At 41.0% G+C, this 14111-nt stretch overlaps 1 protein-coding gene across 4 annotated transcripts in view; it reads right to left on the reverse strand.

Annotated features, from left to right (window-relative positions):
* Nucleotides 1–1066: 1066 nt before the first annotated feature.
* Large1 (LARGE xylosyl- and glucuronyltransferase 1) overlaps nucleotides 1067–14111 on the reverse strand; it is a 497928-nt gene continuing 484883 nt past the window's right edge. For 3 of the 4 annotated variants that reach the window (XM_051168561.1, XM_051168560.1, XM_051168562.1), the window contains 3 exons: nucleotides 9085–9231; nucleotides 5992–6187; nucleotides 1067–3476 (listed from right to left, as the gene is read on the reverse strand). In XM_051168561.1, the coding sequence (XP_051024518.1) occupies nucleotides 3279–3476; nucleotides 5992–6187; nucleotides 9085–9231 (541 nt within the window). In that variant the 3' untranslated portion in view covers nucleotides 1067–3278. The remainder of the gene's footprint in view (nucleotides 3477–5991; nucleotides 6188–9084; nucleotides 9232–14111) is intronic. The other variant, XM_051168559.1, reaches the window with a different exon arrangement.

Consider the following 14111-nt stretch of genomic DNA (forward strand, 5'->3'; position numbering starts at 1 on the left):
GAAGGAACTTCAAATTCCATACTTCTACCTGGTTTACTTATCAGAGAATCAGTTTCTGTCCCACAAGGTTGAATCCAGCTACTTACATATGATTACATAGTGACCACTTCTAGTTCACATGAGCTTTAGGAAGTCAATGGGCCCAAATAGCTTTGGAGAATGGATGAGTGTCTACTTTTCAGGCTTTGTGTTACTTGATGGATACAAAAGGAAGAAGGTTAATAATTTCCCCTAGCAAGTTCAAATATATATATTTAATTCAAGCCAGTATGTCCTCAACTGCTTCTCACTGTTCCACATACATAAACCTCCACTAGCTGTCCATCTCTTGACCTCTTGTTTGGATTTGGATTTGGGCATCCGATAACTTTTGGGCTCTAGTTTCAAATGAGACTAAATGATCATGTCAGGCAGCCAAATTTGAGGAAATGGGATGTTTCTCATGCTCGTATGGAATGTCAGCTTCTGGCTTTAATCAATTCTATGTACATGGAGTTTCATCATCTTCCAGTATATGGGCATATTAGTAAAATAATTAGCATCTTCTTCCATTCTCAGGAGTGACCCTGCTTGAATACCAATTTATATGGTCATTGGCTATTCCTATAAAAATACAAATGAAAACAAGTTGTCTGGGATTTGTATGCCAGAAAAAATGTTTAAAGAAAAGTTTTAGGAAAATATAATTTGATGTTTAATACTGGGAAAACTGTGCTGCCAACTAATGTTAAGCTTGATTCAAGTAGCTGAAAATGAGTAGTTCAAATCAATCCACTGGCAATACGTAATCTGGGGAGAGGAGCAGAATGTTTGTGTGCCTTTATGTGTGCGCACATATACATGTATGTGAAGGAAGGGAAAGACAATGAGATAAAGATAAATATTGAATAGGCAATCATGGGGTTCAGGGAAGATCACTGCTCATGGCAACTGAGAAGATACGGACACAGTAAATTCTGTGAGCCTGTGGAACAGGATGCAGCATCACTACTAAAGAAACTGAACTTAATATGACTTTGAACACTTTTTTGTCATGTTTTCCTGTAGTGGTATTCATGCATTACTTTGATAATGATAAATCCTGCATAGATGCAATACATTCAGATCCTTGCTTTATCTATGTATTATATATTATACATAATGTGATATATATTACACATAATGTAATAGTAAACATTGTCAACCTGACAGGATCTAGAATTAACTAGGAGGATAATCGCTTATGAAACAAACCTCTAAACAAGTCGAAGAGATTACCTAGATTAGGTTAACTGAAGTGAGAACTTTCACCCTAAGAATGGGCATCACCCCACTTGATGGGGTCCATGACTGAGGAAAAAAGAGAAATCAAGATGAGTGTTTAATCTTATCTCTTTCTGATTCCTGACTACAGGTACGATGTGTTCAGTGGCTTCAAGTTCCTGCTACCCTGCCTTTCCTGTCATGATCGCCTGGATTCTCAAATTCTGAACAAAAATAAACCCCTTTGTAAGATGTTTTGTTGTAGCAATGATGGAAGTAACTAATGAAGACAAAAAATTATATGTATCTCTGTGACAATTAATTCTGATTACAGTTTTCTTCATTTTGTATTAATCTAGGGAAATCACCACTGATCACATCACATGTCTCATTGATTGGACTATTGTGTGGATCCACAGGATAAGAAAGCCCTTAAGGACAGACTATTCAATTGAATGATACTGATTTCCACAATTTGCATACCTAAAATATAAGATATTTGGCTACAGTGGTAAGACAGATGCAAAATGAAAGATTTGAAAATGGGTTGAGGGTTAAGGATAAAGTAAGATCTAACTTTGAACATTGAGGGAAAAATGGTGACTTTTCAAACAAAGAGAAAGATGAGATGGAAGAACAGAGAGTGTGAGGTGCTGTGTATGAATCTGACTTTGCCCTCTGGACCAACTGTGTCATGTGGCTTCTTACAAGGGTAGGAGGGAGATGAGGAAGAAAGTCTGTACTTTCATTTATTGAATTCAGCTTTTGCTGGTCACATAGCAACTCAATACAAACAGCCCAGCAGAGTGTAGGCCATCAACTCTTGTTCTCATCAATGTAAATACAACATTAATAGTGAAGAGTAAAGAAAATGGGCAAAAAGTCCAGTGTTTCTTCCATCTGAACAATGAAGAGGTGTTTGGCAACCCTAGCACAGGTCCTAAGGGGAAACTAAGCTCACCAGCTTCCCCACTTCCAACAGTGAGAAAGGGAAGAACATGAAGACACCTGATCCATTTCTTCCAGTGGTTTCCATGTGGTCAAGTGTTCAGATTGGACTTCTGTGAACTATTCAAGTTGTTCTAAAGGCCGGAGCAGGGATTCATACCTTCTGTGAGTCCTGAAGTAGTTCTTTGAAGCCCTTTCCTTGTGACTTGGTCACTGTCCATAGAAAATGTGACATGCATATACTGTTTGGCCTCATATTTCTGTAGTCCCTGTCATATCCCTGGATCTGGAAAGTGGTACATCAGAATCAGGTAGTCTCAGTGTTCATCCTGAACATGTGCTCACATGTAAATATTCTCTGAGGATGCTTGTCTTTTCCAGGCCACTGCTGATTGAGAGGTGTTGGTTGAGAGGATGCTTGTTTTTGCCAGGTCACTGCTGATTGAGGGGAGTTGGTTGAGGGAGCTGATTTTTCTTTTGGAGTTTTAAGGATTAGATGTTGTTTTAACTTGGATTCCTAGATAAAAAATAAACAAACTATCCCAAATTCAAACAACGTAAAACAAAACAAGAGTGATTTTGAGAATAAAGAACCAATTCACTTCATCTCCAGGTCCCTGTGTCTCCAAATGGTTGTTTGGTTCCTTGTTTTGCCCTCCACTTTGGGTGCCCACCTGGGTGGCAGGATAAAGTTCCCTTACTAGAAAGAAATATCTTGCTCTTATTTCCTAGAATGACTAACCCAGAGCATGGTAACTTCTTTCTCCATCGCTAAGATTTGACCCATAATTGCTTTAAAAAAATTCAATGGGAACATCCAGAAATTCTAACTTGGTTTGTGCCTTTATTGTAAGTTGTTAACTCTTCATTTGCTTCCACCCTTCTGTGTCCCATTCTGGAAGAACCTCATGGTGCACTTGATCCCTGTCCAAGATCTCAGAAGAGAGCAGCTTTGTGGGACCAAGGTGACAAGGGGAAACAAACCAAAGACAAGCAATGATGGAGTTTGCCTTCAAAGGTTGGGCTCCATGGAAGCAAGTGGCTCTTTCCTTGTAGTTTACCTATCCCTAGTGATGGCCTTTGTAGTGCTAGCTATTGTTCTCAGCCGTGAGATACTTCAAGGCAGCAAAGCCATAGCGCCGGGACATGTCCTGTTGAAACTCTTCCTTCAGGGTTTTGAGACAGATGCGATATTGCTTGTTGGAACGGAACTTAGTGATGTCAAAACTGGGGGCATGGGGCATGTGGATCATGTAGGCATTGGGCAACACGGTGAATTCATACTCCTGGAAGGAGAAAGACAAGAGCAATAAGAGATCTTACAAAAGCCCTAGGTCATGTATGACTCTGAATCAAAGGCCTGGAGAATTACACTAGGAGAGGGCATAATTGCTCCAGAATAACTTGCTTTAGGATCATGCCCATGAATTTGTAAAAAATATCAGTCATCTGAACTTTTATTTGCCATATACAAAGTGAGAATGAGGAAATCTATCTTGAAGGATGATTTTGAGGGTGAAACTCATACTTTATAGAAAGAAGGGAGCAGAACACATGTCAATCCCAAAGGCTCTCCATATACCCCATGATCACTCTGTAGTGATGCTACCATGCAATATTCTCTTGGCCAATGAATTGACATTTGTTTCTGTGATTCCTCACAAAACTGGATGAATATTGACAGTACCATCTGATAAGTACAAAAGGGGACAAGATAAGTATAAAAGGCAAAAAACCAAAATCTAATGTTTAAACTCAATGTGGTGGCTCATGGTTGTAACCCAGCACTTGGAAAGGCTACTTGAGAAGAATGCCATGGATTGCAGGTCAACCTGAGTTATATAGCAAGTTCCAGACCAGTCTAAGCCATATTGGGAGATCCTGTCTTAAAAATAGGTAGACAGATTAATAATTAAATAAATAAAATATCCAAATAAAAGACCAAAATGTTTAGCTGTATTGAAGCATAAGAAGGATAAAATTTTCCTCAATTTTTTGTAAGTGGTGGCATCATAGAATATGCTTGACTTGGCAGGAGACAGACAAATACCTAACACCTCTGAACAGCCAAAACAGTGGACACAAATTTAGGTCATGGAACTCAGACAGAACCCAGAACATGCAGTTTGCTCCAATTTTGGATTCTTGTCATCTACTTTCTCATCCCAGAGCAGACAAGAATAAACTTAGCAAGGCAAACCAAGGACACGAAAGGCATATGTGACAGGCAGACGATGGAAGCTGATGGTGAAGTGAGAAAAATCAGAAGATGCAAGACCAAAGGGCTCAGATGTCTGGGGCATTTCACACAAGGACAAAGTGGGTTACCCTCCCACCAGCCCCTACAGCTGGGGCTCTGTGACATGTCAGCTGTGAGTGCCTCACTTCCTTAAGTCACTGTAATAGTTAAAATTGTGTCTGATGAGTTCTATGCACAAATACAGAAAATAATATGGTTCCTGTGCTGGAGAGGTTAAGAGTACTGGCTGCTATTCTAGCAGTCCTTAGTTCAATTCCCAGCAACCACATGGAGGCTCACAACCATTTATAATGTGATCTGATGCCCTCTTCTGGCCTGATGGTGTACATACAGGCAGAGCACTAGATATAATAATAAATAAATAAATCTTTAAAAAAATTATATGGTTCCTTTCCAAAAGCTCTGTGAAAGAGTCTAAAACACAGGGTAGGCCTTGGTGATGGGAAAAATGAACTTTTCTTTGACTAGTCACTGTAAAACATTGTTGGGCCAGGAAATAGTATTGTTCTCTCTGGTAGCAAAAGCAGGCCAAGACAAATGGTCTGTAAGTAGGTATGCAGGTCATGACATAGGTACAAATCAATTGATATCACGCCTTGTTTTTCTCAACATGGACACTCTTCTACAAGCTCCTACCTACATCAGTAGTTCTCAGTCACCGGGAATACCTCAGACTCAATGGAATATGTGTCTTATGAATAGGGAAGGGGCTTAACAAACTACAGTCTGTCTGGTTTCCTGCATGGTTGTACAAATGAAGCTGTGCTGAAACCCAGCCATGGACATTTGTTTATGACCATCTATTGAGGAAAAATAGTGGCAGAACTAAGCAGGAAGAAAGAACACTGGCAGGTCTCTCAAAGCTCCACATACTTACCACCTGGTCCTTTGTAAAAGTATATAGTACTTTGGCATTCAGCTGGGCAGTGATGGCGCACACTTTTAACCCAAGCACCCAGGAGGCAGAGGCAGGAAGATCTCTGTCAGTTCAAGGCCAGCCTGGCCTACAGTGAGAGTTCCAAATTTGCCAAAGTTATACAGAGAAACCTTGTCTTGAAAAAACTAAAACAAAACAAGCAAATGAACAAAAAATCTGCAGAATTCTGAAGTATATTTGTTAAGTATTGTGTGAATGGATGAAGGATTTCAGATGCAACAAATTCAAAAAGTCACTGCTGTTTTAATTGAAGGGCAGGATAATTAACTACATTTTAGTGGCACACTTTGTGGCCCTTTCAGTCAGACAATTATACAATTTGAAGGCTAGTCATGACTAAGCCACTCTGTGCTCATCTTCCTCACTAGCCGGAGAGGGTAAGATGATACATTATAGGAAACTCACATTGCCTAATCCTAGAAAAAAGGTTTTTGAGGTTGAAAGCCTAGACAACCAGATTCAAATTCTCATTCTTAGCTCCTGAACACATCTTGCTCCTCTGAAGGTCCTTTTTAATCTTCTTGTCTCAAAGGTTCTCTTTTAGCTCTAACATTTATATCTCTCTCCTCTCCTGAATAGTACCAGGTGGGTGTTCTGTTCTCACCTGTGCATCCAATTCCATGATGTGAGCCACTTTATTCCAGCCAAAGCCCACAAATCTCCGATCGTACTCAGGACAGTCTTGTCTCACAACAACATATGGCTCAAAATCAGCCTCCCACTCAACCTGGTAAGGCGTGGTGGCAGTCCGCCACTTGGCAAAGTTTGTGGGTGCATGGCCTTTGGTCCATACGTGGTACCTGGAACATGTGGAGAAAAGCCATTGAGTGAAGGGGTGGAAGCCGAATATTCCCAAGATGAGATGGAGGAAGAAGAAATGCATGTTGATATGGTCTTCCTAGTGGAATGCGCTGTGTCTCTGCAAAACCCTCATTCAAGTTCAAGACTTTAGTGCCTGTAAATATGACCTAGTAGGAAGAGGATCTTTATAGAGGTACTCAGGTTAAAATTATAGTGGGACTTAATCTTATGTCCTTTTGTGAGAGGAAAATTTGAACACACAGATGCATAGTGAGACTACCATATGTAGATGCAGACAAAAATAGAATGATGGACCCCTCAAGAAACAAGGAATATTGAGGATTGCTGTCAATCACCAGGGGAAAAAAGCATAAAGGAACAAGAAAGCCATCTTTCCTACAGCCTCTGCAAAACCATGGACCTACTAGGACCTTTAATTTGGACTTCTATCCCGGGCAGAGACCTGGCTACTCCATGCAAGCAGACAGAGACAGTTTGCACTACTGCACAGTATTGTGTTTGTATTTGTGATCAACTGAAGATTGTATTTGTTAGCCATTGTTGGAACAATTTTAAATGCTGTAGATGCACATTGTTTTAAATTCTAAAAAACGCACCCAATACAGGATTGCAAATAGTAATGAAACACAGGTAGCCTGGTTCAAGAGCCAGCTTGTGTGCTACTGTCCTCAACATATATACAAAGGTAGAAGGAGCAAGAGGTTGAAGTGGAAAGCCATCCAGATTAGGATTCTGTTTTCATTCTTTGTCTCTCAGTGTACCACACACCTTAGGTCACTCTTTCCCACCTCATCTCAAAGGACTTCCTTTCAGATACAAGATCCAAGATTTTCTCCTAACTTGGCACAAGGTTGATGCTCTGTTCTGAAAGCTATCTCCGGTTTTATGATGTAAGGGAGTACATTGAAAAAAATTGAGTGGATGGATAATCTAAAGCTTGAGGTGTGTGTGTGTGTGTGTGTGTGTGTGTGTGTGAGAGAGAGAGAGAGAGAGAGAGAGAGAGAGAGAGAGAGAGAGAGAGAGAGAGAGAGAGAGAGAGAGAGAGAGAGAGAGGCCAGTGAGTAAATTATGCAAATTATGTGGAAGGTGGATTCAAGGAATAAAATGAAGCTATAGTTGGCATCCAATAGCTTAGCTGTAGGAGAAATACAGATAATGGGTTTCTTTAATCTCCTTAGGGACAGCTCTGTACAGCAAGCAAGGCTGTAAGAGAGAGTGCTCCATGACAGGTGGCATTCCAGTGGCAAGGCTCTTCTCTAAAACTCTTGTTTCATCAGAGACTGGACTTCTTCCAGACCATCACAAAACCATCCAGAAGAATCAATGGGAAGACTAGGAAGAGGAAAGGACTTGAGATTCAGTTCCATGCATGTAGCCATGTTCACCAAAGCCAGTTACTGGAAAACAGGATGTATCCATACCAGTTAACCTCAAAAGCAGAAGATGAGAGGGTTCCCTAGTACACCTGATACAATGTTATAGGGAAGAAAGAGTCGAGCTCACTGACCAGTGTTGTTGCTTGATGTATGTCAAGTGAAGGACTAGTTTTATTACCAGGGTTTATGGTATAGGATGAGGTCTGACACTGCATTTACAAAAGGTCCCAGGCAATGTGTTATGATGATATTGATTCAGGGGCCATACTACTCTGAGGACCATGTTCCTGGAGGGATATAGAAGCTTCCCATGCCATGTGAGTTTTTGGAGAGCAGGTAATAAAAGCAATTTATCAGAGAGGAAGGCTATAATTTAGCACTTGGTATGGTGGATTGCAAGCTTCCGGCAAGAGCAGTAATTATAGATAACAGCAGGCTAGGCCCCACCTCTCATGCACATAGATATGGCCTTGAAATGTATTCTCCCATCACCTGGGTGACTTTAAGTTGCAAGTGATAACTTTAGATACCTTTACATGGCCTGAGCCCTTAGATATTAGATTACTTGTGCACAAAAACATGAAAAGGAAACCCCACCAGGGATCTCACAATAAAACTCACCAAAAGTATTATTGCATATTGTAATTGTTTTACTTTTCAACTTGATACACGGTCTCAATGAGAGATTGTATGCATTAGGTTGGCTTGTGGGAATGTCTGTATGTGGATTACCTTGATTGCCTCAATTGATTCAAAGACCTACCCTAAATATGGGTGATACCTTCTGTCAGTGACCAGACTTGGAAGAAGGAAAGTTTTTTGGTCACTGGACTTTTACTCTTGCTGAAAAATTTATCTACCCTGTTGCTGCTGCCATCACCAGATCCTTCTGTGATATTAGAACAAGATTTTTCAGACTTCCAGTATGTATTGATGAGCAAGAATCTACCAGGTCATTGGCACCAGAATGGTATTGCTATGATAGCCTCCTGAACTGGGCAACTACCAAATTCTGGGCTTCTCCAATAGAAACATCCATTGTTGGACCAATCTGATTGTATTGTAAAAGGTAATCTAATAAATTCATTATATATATACATATATATACACACACACACACATACTATCAGTTCTATTCCTCTAGAGAACACTGCTATGTATATATCAAAGACAGAATTCTGAGCTAAGGGACAGTGACAAGGTCCTAAACGGAGCTGGTCAATTCTTTTAAAGTACAAAAATAAATGTGTCTTCTTGATCCAGTAGTCCTCTCTTTACATTTAGATACACTGCCTACCATCCATATATAATGAAAAGCAAGTAACATGCCAGGAATGGAGGACAGACAGAGTCCCAAGGACACAGGGATGAGTATCTTTCTTTGGCTTATAGCGGACTAATGCAATCCACTGACCTCTCTGCCAACAACTTTGACATCTAGGTGTCTTGGGAGAGAGGTCTTTTTGGCCCCCCAGATGACTTCTGTGAGGGTCACTCACCTGAATGTGAATAGGGTCCCCATGTCCAACATTGACAGCAGCTCTGCTTTTGACTTGGGGAAAGAGAGTCGGTAGCGCAGTGTCTCAAATGCAGGGACAATCATTGCTTTCTTGGTGTTGGCAAGGTCAAGCTGGATAACAGACTTCCTGAAAGTGAGGTAGGTAGAGATACAGGGTACCATTAATGTTATGTCAAATCCCTTCCTTGTGAGGATAGCTGATTGTCAGCCCATGGAGACTAAGCAACTGTACAAATTCCTCACGGGGAGCTGAGAGAAGAGCTGACAGTTTACTGTGGCTGACTCAGAGGACTAAGAATTTCTGGAAATCCAACAGAACATTAGGTTAGATGGTTCAGGATGGGCCTACTTTTCACACAATTGCATAATGTGCTAATATAAGAACCAATTGTAGAGTGGGGCAGTCTCAAAAGATGTATTTCTATCCCTCCTAAAGGGGAGGCCACAGAAGACTAGGGATACAAAGCTAATAAGAAGAAAGACATACGATGACCCTTCAACCTCAGGAATGGCCTAGATCCTGACTCCATGGAGTAAGTAGAAAACCTTTTCACATATAGCGAACACCTGGCCAAGTAAGACAGAATTCTAATGGATTACTTGGAGTTCTCCAAATTCAATGACTTCTATTCAGTCTTCTGCTCCTCAGGACCTGGATCCTGACTTCCTGGGTTGGACTGTGGGCTGCCAGCTCAGACATCATCTGTTAGGGAAATAGGCTTAATGATGGCAGCATGACATGAAGCTTTTAAGAAACACGGACTGGATTTGAATCCTGGCAATGCCACTTTGAGTTTAGTCCTGGCCAAGTAAACAAGCTCCTTACTACCTCAGGTCCCTCTTGCCCAGAATAGTGACAATAATGTCTTTTTTTTTTTTTTTTTTAGTTGCTATGGATGAAGTGTTATGGCAAGTTGTGTACCTGGCAGAAGGCAGGCATAAGTGATAAGTGGATATCATTTGCAAGGCTGTCATTAACCTGAGGCCTGCTGTACTGTGATCTCTTTTGTGACTAGATTGTTCTAGTCACATCAACTTTAGGATATTTTGATGCAATCATGGATCTTCTGTGTCTATCTCTAAAATAGAGAAAGCAGCTTTGAAGGCTTGAGGGAATGACACATACAACTCAGAGCCCGTACTTAAGCAGGGACCAGGGATGATGCTCAAAGAGAAGCTACATTCTGTGTTAGTCACTGTGTTTAATTGGGTCAATGTAGAGCAAACAGAGAGACAGGCTGAGAAGCACATTATCAGGACTTTATACCAATTAATGATGAGGAAGACTATGGACCAGGACAGATAAGGACATTTTTCTGAAACTATCCTTAGTCAGTCTTACCAGACCTTGGTGGATAGGTAAGAGGTGGCCTAGGGGTGGCATGGAAGGTAAGTTTGGAATCTCCAAACATCATCATAGTTGAGCCTTTCAACTATGACTAACCATGGTGGCACACAGTCCCATAGCACAGTAGTGATTTATGAAGAATGACTGAAGATAGATGCCTAGAAGCTATACTCAGGTAGTCAGTCTGTTCTGGCCTGAATTCTTCTCTCTCCCTTACTTGTCTGAACAATGATGTCAAATGTCTACAATTCCTCTGTGGCCAGATATCTGCAGTCAGACTTTTCTATTAAACCTAGTTTAGATACAATGTTGGGCCCTTTACCTTCCTCCTAGAAAAGATGAAATGTGCTTTGTTGATACATCCTACCTTGCCTGGAGAATGCTGACTCTTTGCAAATAATCTGTTGTCATCACTTGTCTGCAAGGTAAGTGATTTAATGGGAAGATATTTGGAACATATGATTAGCATCTCTATCATTTGACTTTTAGGAAAGAAGCTAACCCTTGATAATATGGTCAATTAGTTGAAGAATATAAAAGCAAAAGCTAAGCTGTCTAGAAAAGATGGCTGCTGCCTTAGGGCTGTAATATGTGGCTTCAATTGTAGGACTGCTCTCACATTCATTCAGGTTTGCCAGTCCCACAGACTGAGGGTCTTGCTGGGAAAGACTAGGTTGCAGACCTTGGTGCTTAGCTGAGATTTTGCTTAATCATTCAAGCTGTTTGTTCTATAATTTCTGTATCTGTGAGATAGGGACAGTAATGACAGTGTTCAACACTGAAGGCATTTGTGAAGACATAACTTTATGCTTAAGAAGTGCTTTAAAAATGTGTGTCAGAAACTACACATCAATACTGATATACAGGGACAGTAGACCAAAAAGACTAGTAGCTAGTAGTGTATGATGAACTGTTGATCTAGCACAGCCACCATTTAGTGATCATTTATATTTTACTATATATTAGGAGCAATCAAAAACGAATATCAGACTATGCGGATAGGGTATATGTGAATTTGGTGTCATTGCTGATGCAGTATCCACCCAGTGATTTTAGTATCTTCTAAGGTCTGAGCCCTAAGGGGTTGGTGTATCTATATGAAAGAATGACTGTATTTCTATAAACCACAGGAGAAAAATAAACCATGCTTATTAGTGAGGATTCATCAACAAGTAAATGCTGCTGAGAAGACAGGTAAGATGAAAGCCAGGGATGTCCACTGGGGTCAGGAATGGAAGTGATCTTCTTACTGACAGCTAGCTCTTGGAATAAGACAGGAAGCAGCTACCCAGACCAGTGAATGGGTGGTATGAGCCCTATGGGTAACAGTTGCATCTCCTAGCAGATGGCACAGACCCAAAACAAAGGTGGGGTTAGGTTGCATTTAGAAAGAGAATCCATACCACCCAGGTGTCTCCTCATGCTTCATCCTGACTGAATTCTGGAGGACATATGTAAGGCAGGGATATCTAGAGAGGCCAGTACAACTGACCAAGTGTAGGTAACCAATACTTTCATCTTAGTGATTGTAGGCTGGCAAAAATTAATTTGTATGGTATACTGGTTTGTGATAGAAATCTCAACCAGAGACTTGCCTCCAGCAGACTGGCTTGTAGGCATGTCTATGGGGGCATGTTCTGGATTGATGTTTGATGTGGGAGGTTCCATTTTACTCTGGGTGGTCCTACCTCTGGTCATATAGTCCTGGGACGTGTAAGAAGGTAGTCAGATATGAGCCTGGGAGCAAGCCAGTAAGCAGCATTACTCCATGCCTCTGACTCAGTTCTTGCCTCCAGGTTTCTGTCTTGAACTCCTGCCCTGACTTCCCTTCAGCTCTAGGCTGAAAGACCTCCTGTTTTTTCTGAGTTGCTTTTGATCATGGGATTCATTATAGCACTAGAAAGCAGACTAGGACAGGAAAGAACCAGCAGCTAGCCCTTTTCCTAATGGCTAGGAGATAGAAGAGAATATCCATGTTTTCTAATTAGACTCCTCCAAAAGTCACACTGGTCATAAATTTTCTGAAAATAGTATCCAAGCTACTTGCCAAATTCCAGCAAAGGATTAACTACCTTATACCAGCACTTATGCTTATGCATTCTACTCACGCAACACACCCTGAAAGATTGTCTTTCCAAGGCGATAGCTGTAAGCATCTGTCACAAGCCACTTTAGTGTGTGTGTGTGTGTGTGTGTGTGTGTGTGTGTGTGTGTGTGTGTAGAAAATCAAGAAAACAACATATCTTGGGGATCCAGAAAAGTGAGAAAGCACTGTTGCATTTTGACCAGACAAGACTTATTCTGAGGTTTTCATCTGTCTGGGACTGTCTGGGTGTTGTTGACTTCAAACTGCTGTGGGCTAGGTCAGTATGATCAGTATGTGTTGGGGGATATTCTGAAGAATGCAAACAAGATCAATGGCAGTATATTTCAGAATATGCTAGGGAGCCCGTGCCCAGCACAAAGTGGCAGCTAACTTTTCATTCCAGCTGTATGTGTGCACTAAGGGAGTATGACAATTTATTCTTCCATTTCAAGAGGAAGACAACTAACAAGTTTTTCAATAAAGGGGTCTAGTGCCTCTCATGAGATGAGATGTGAGCTTGAAGGGAGGCTGAACTGTTGGACATGAATCATGCACAATCTTGGCAATCAGATAGTGTCTAGTCTATCTGGACTCTAGTATGTCTGTAATTGCATAATCACAGTCAATTTTCTTAATTTTATTAGCTTTTTTTCTGATATTTATCACAATCAATGCGTTATGTCCTTGGATATTAAGAGAACTAAGATAACATATTCTCCAACTAATAAACATGAATGAAGCCAAATACATTGACACTCAAGCATCAAGCTTGAATAAGTAAGTATAAGTACAGGACTTCAGGGTAGGGAGCAAAGGAGGGAGGCAGAGAGATGCAGAGGGACTTCTGTGAATATAGTCATGAAGAAAGCCACAAGACAGACAGACCCTTAAGGAATGAGGTCTGACAATCAAGGCCACAACACAAGATCCATAAGGGAAGAGGTCAGATAGTCAAGGTCATCTACCAGAATGAGTAGCTCCCAAACTAACCACAACAAGATGGGTAGATTATTGATTGATGACATACCAGAGGGAGGACCTGTCAGTCAGAGAAGAGTAGGTCAGAAAGAAAAGCAAGAATGGACCTTGAGGAGTAAATTGTAAATGATGATGATGATGATGATGATGATGATGACGACGACGACGACAATGACGACATAATAGCTACAGCATATTGACCATGAGCCTGGCCTCTATTCTCCACCATCTCTTAAATTCCTTAGTCTCTCTAGTGAATGCTCACCTTCTTTCACTGTTAGCAACAATGGCTACATATCATGGAAAGATTTCGTGGAAAGCTTGCCACAGGTGGGCACTGAGTTAAATGTGGGATATGGGTCACAGCAGGGGCTGTGTGTGTGTGTGTAGAAAATCAAGAAAGTATAGTTCTGCTCTAGGTGCCCCAAATTCACATCCAAACTAGATAATCACAAGATGGTGCTCCTGAGCAAGCCTTGGGGCCCCAGGATTGGGAAGATCTGCACTTACTATGTACTCTGTAGAGTTGTAAGGATTAAATGGGTTTCCTCAGGGCAAAGTTAAGATAGTTCCTGATGCATAGACCTCTCTCTGT

The sequence above is a fragment of the Acomys russatus genome, chromosome 26 (assembly GCF_903995435.1).
Source record: "Acomys russatus chromosome 26, mAcoRus1.1, whole genome shotgun sequence".
Classification (NCBI taxonomy): Eukaryota; Metazoa; Chordata; class Mammalia; order Rodentia; family Muridae; genus Acomys; species Acomys russatus.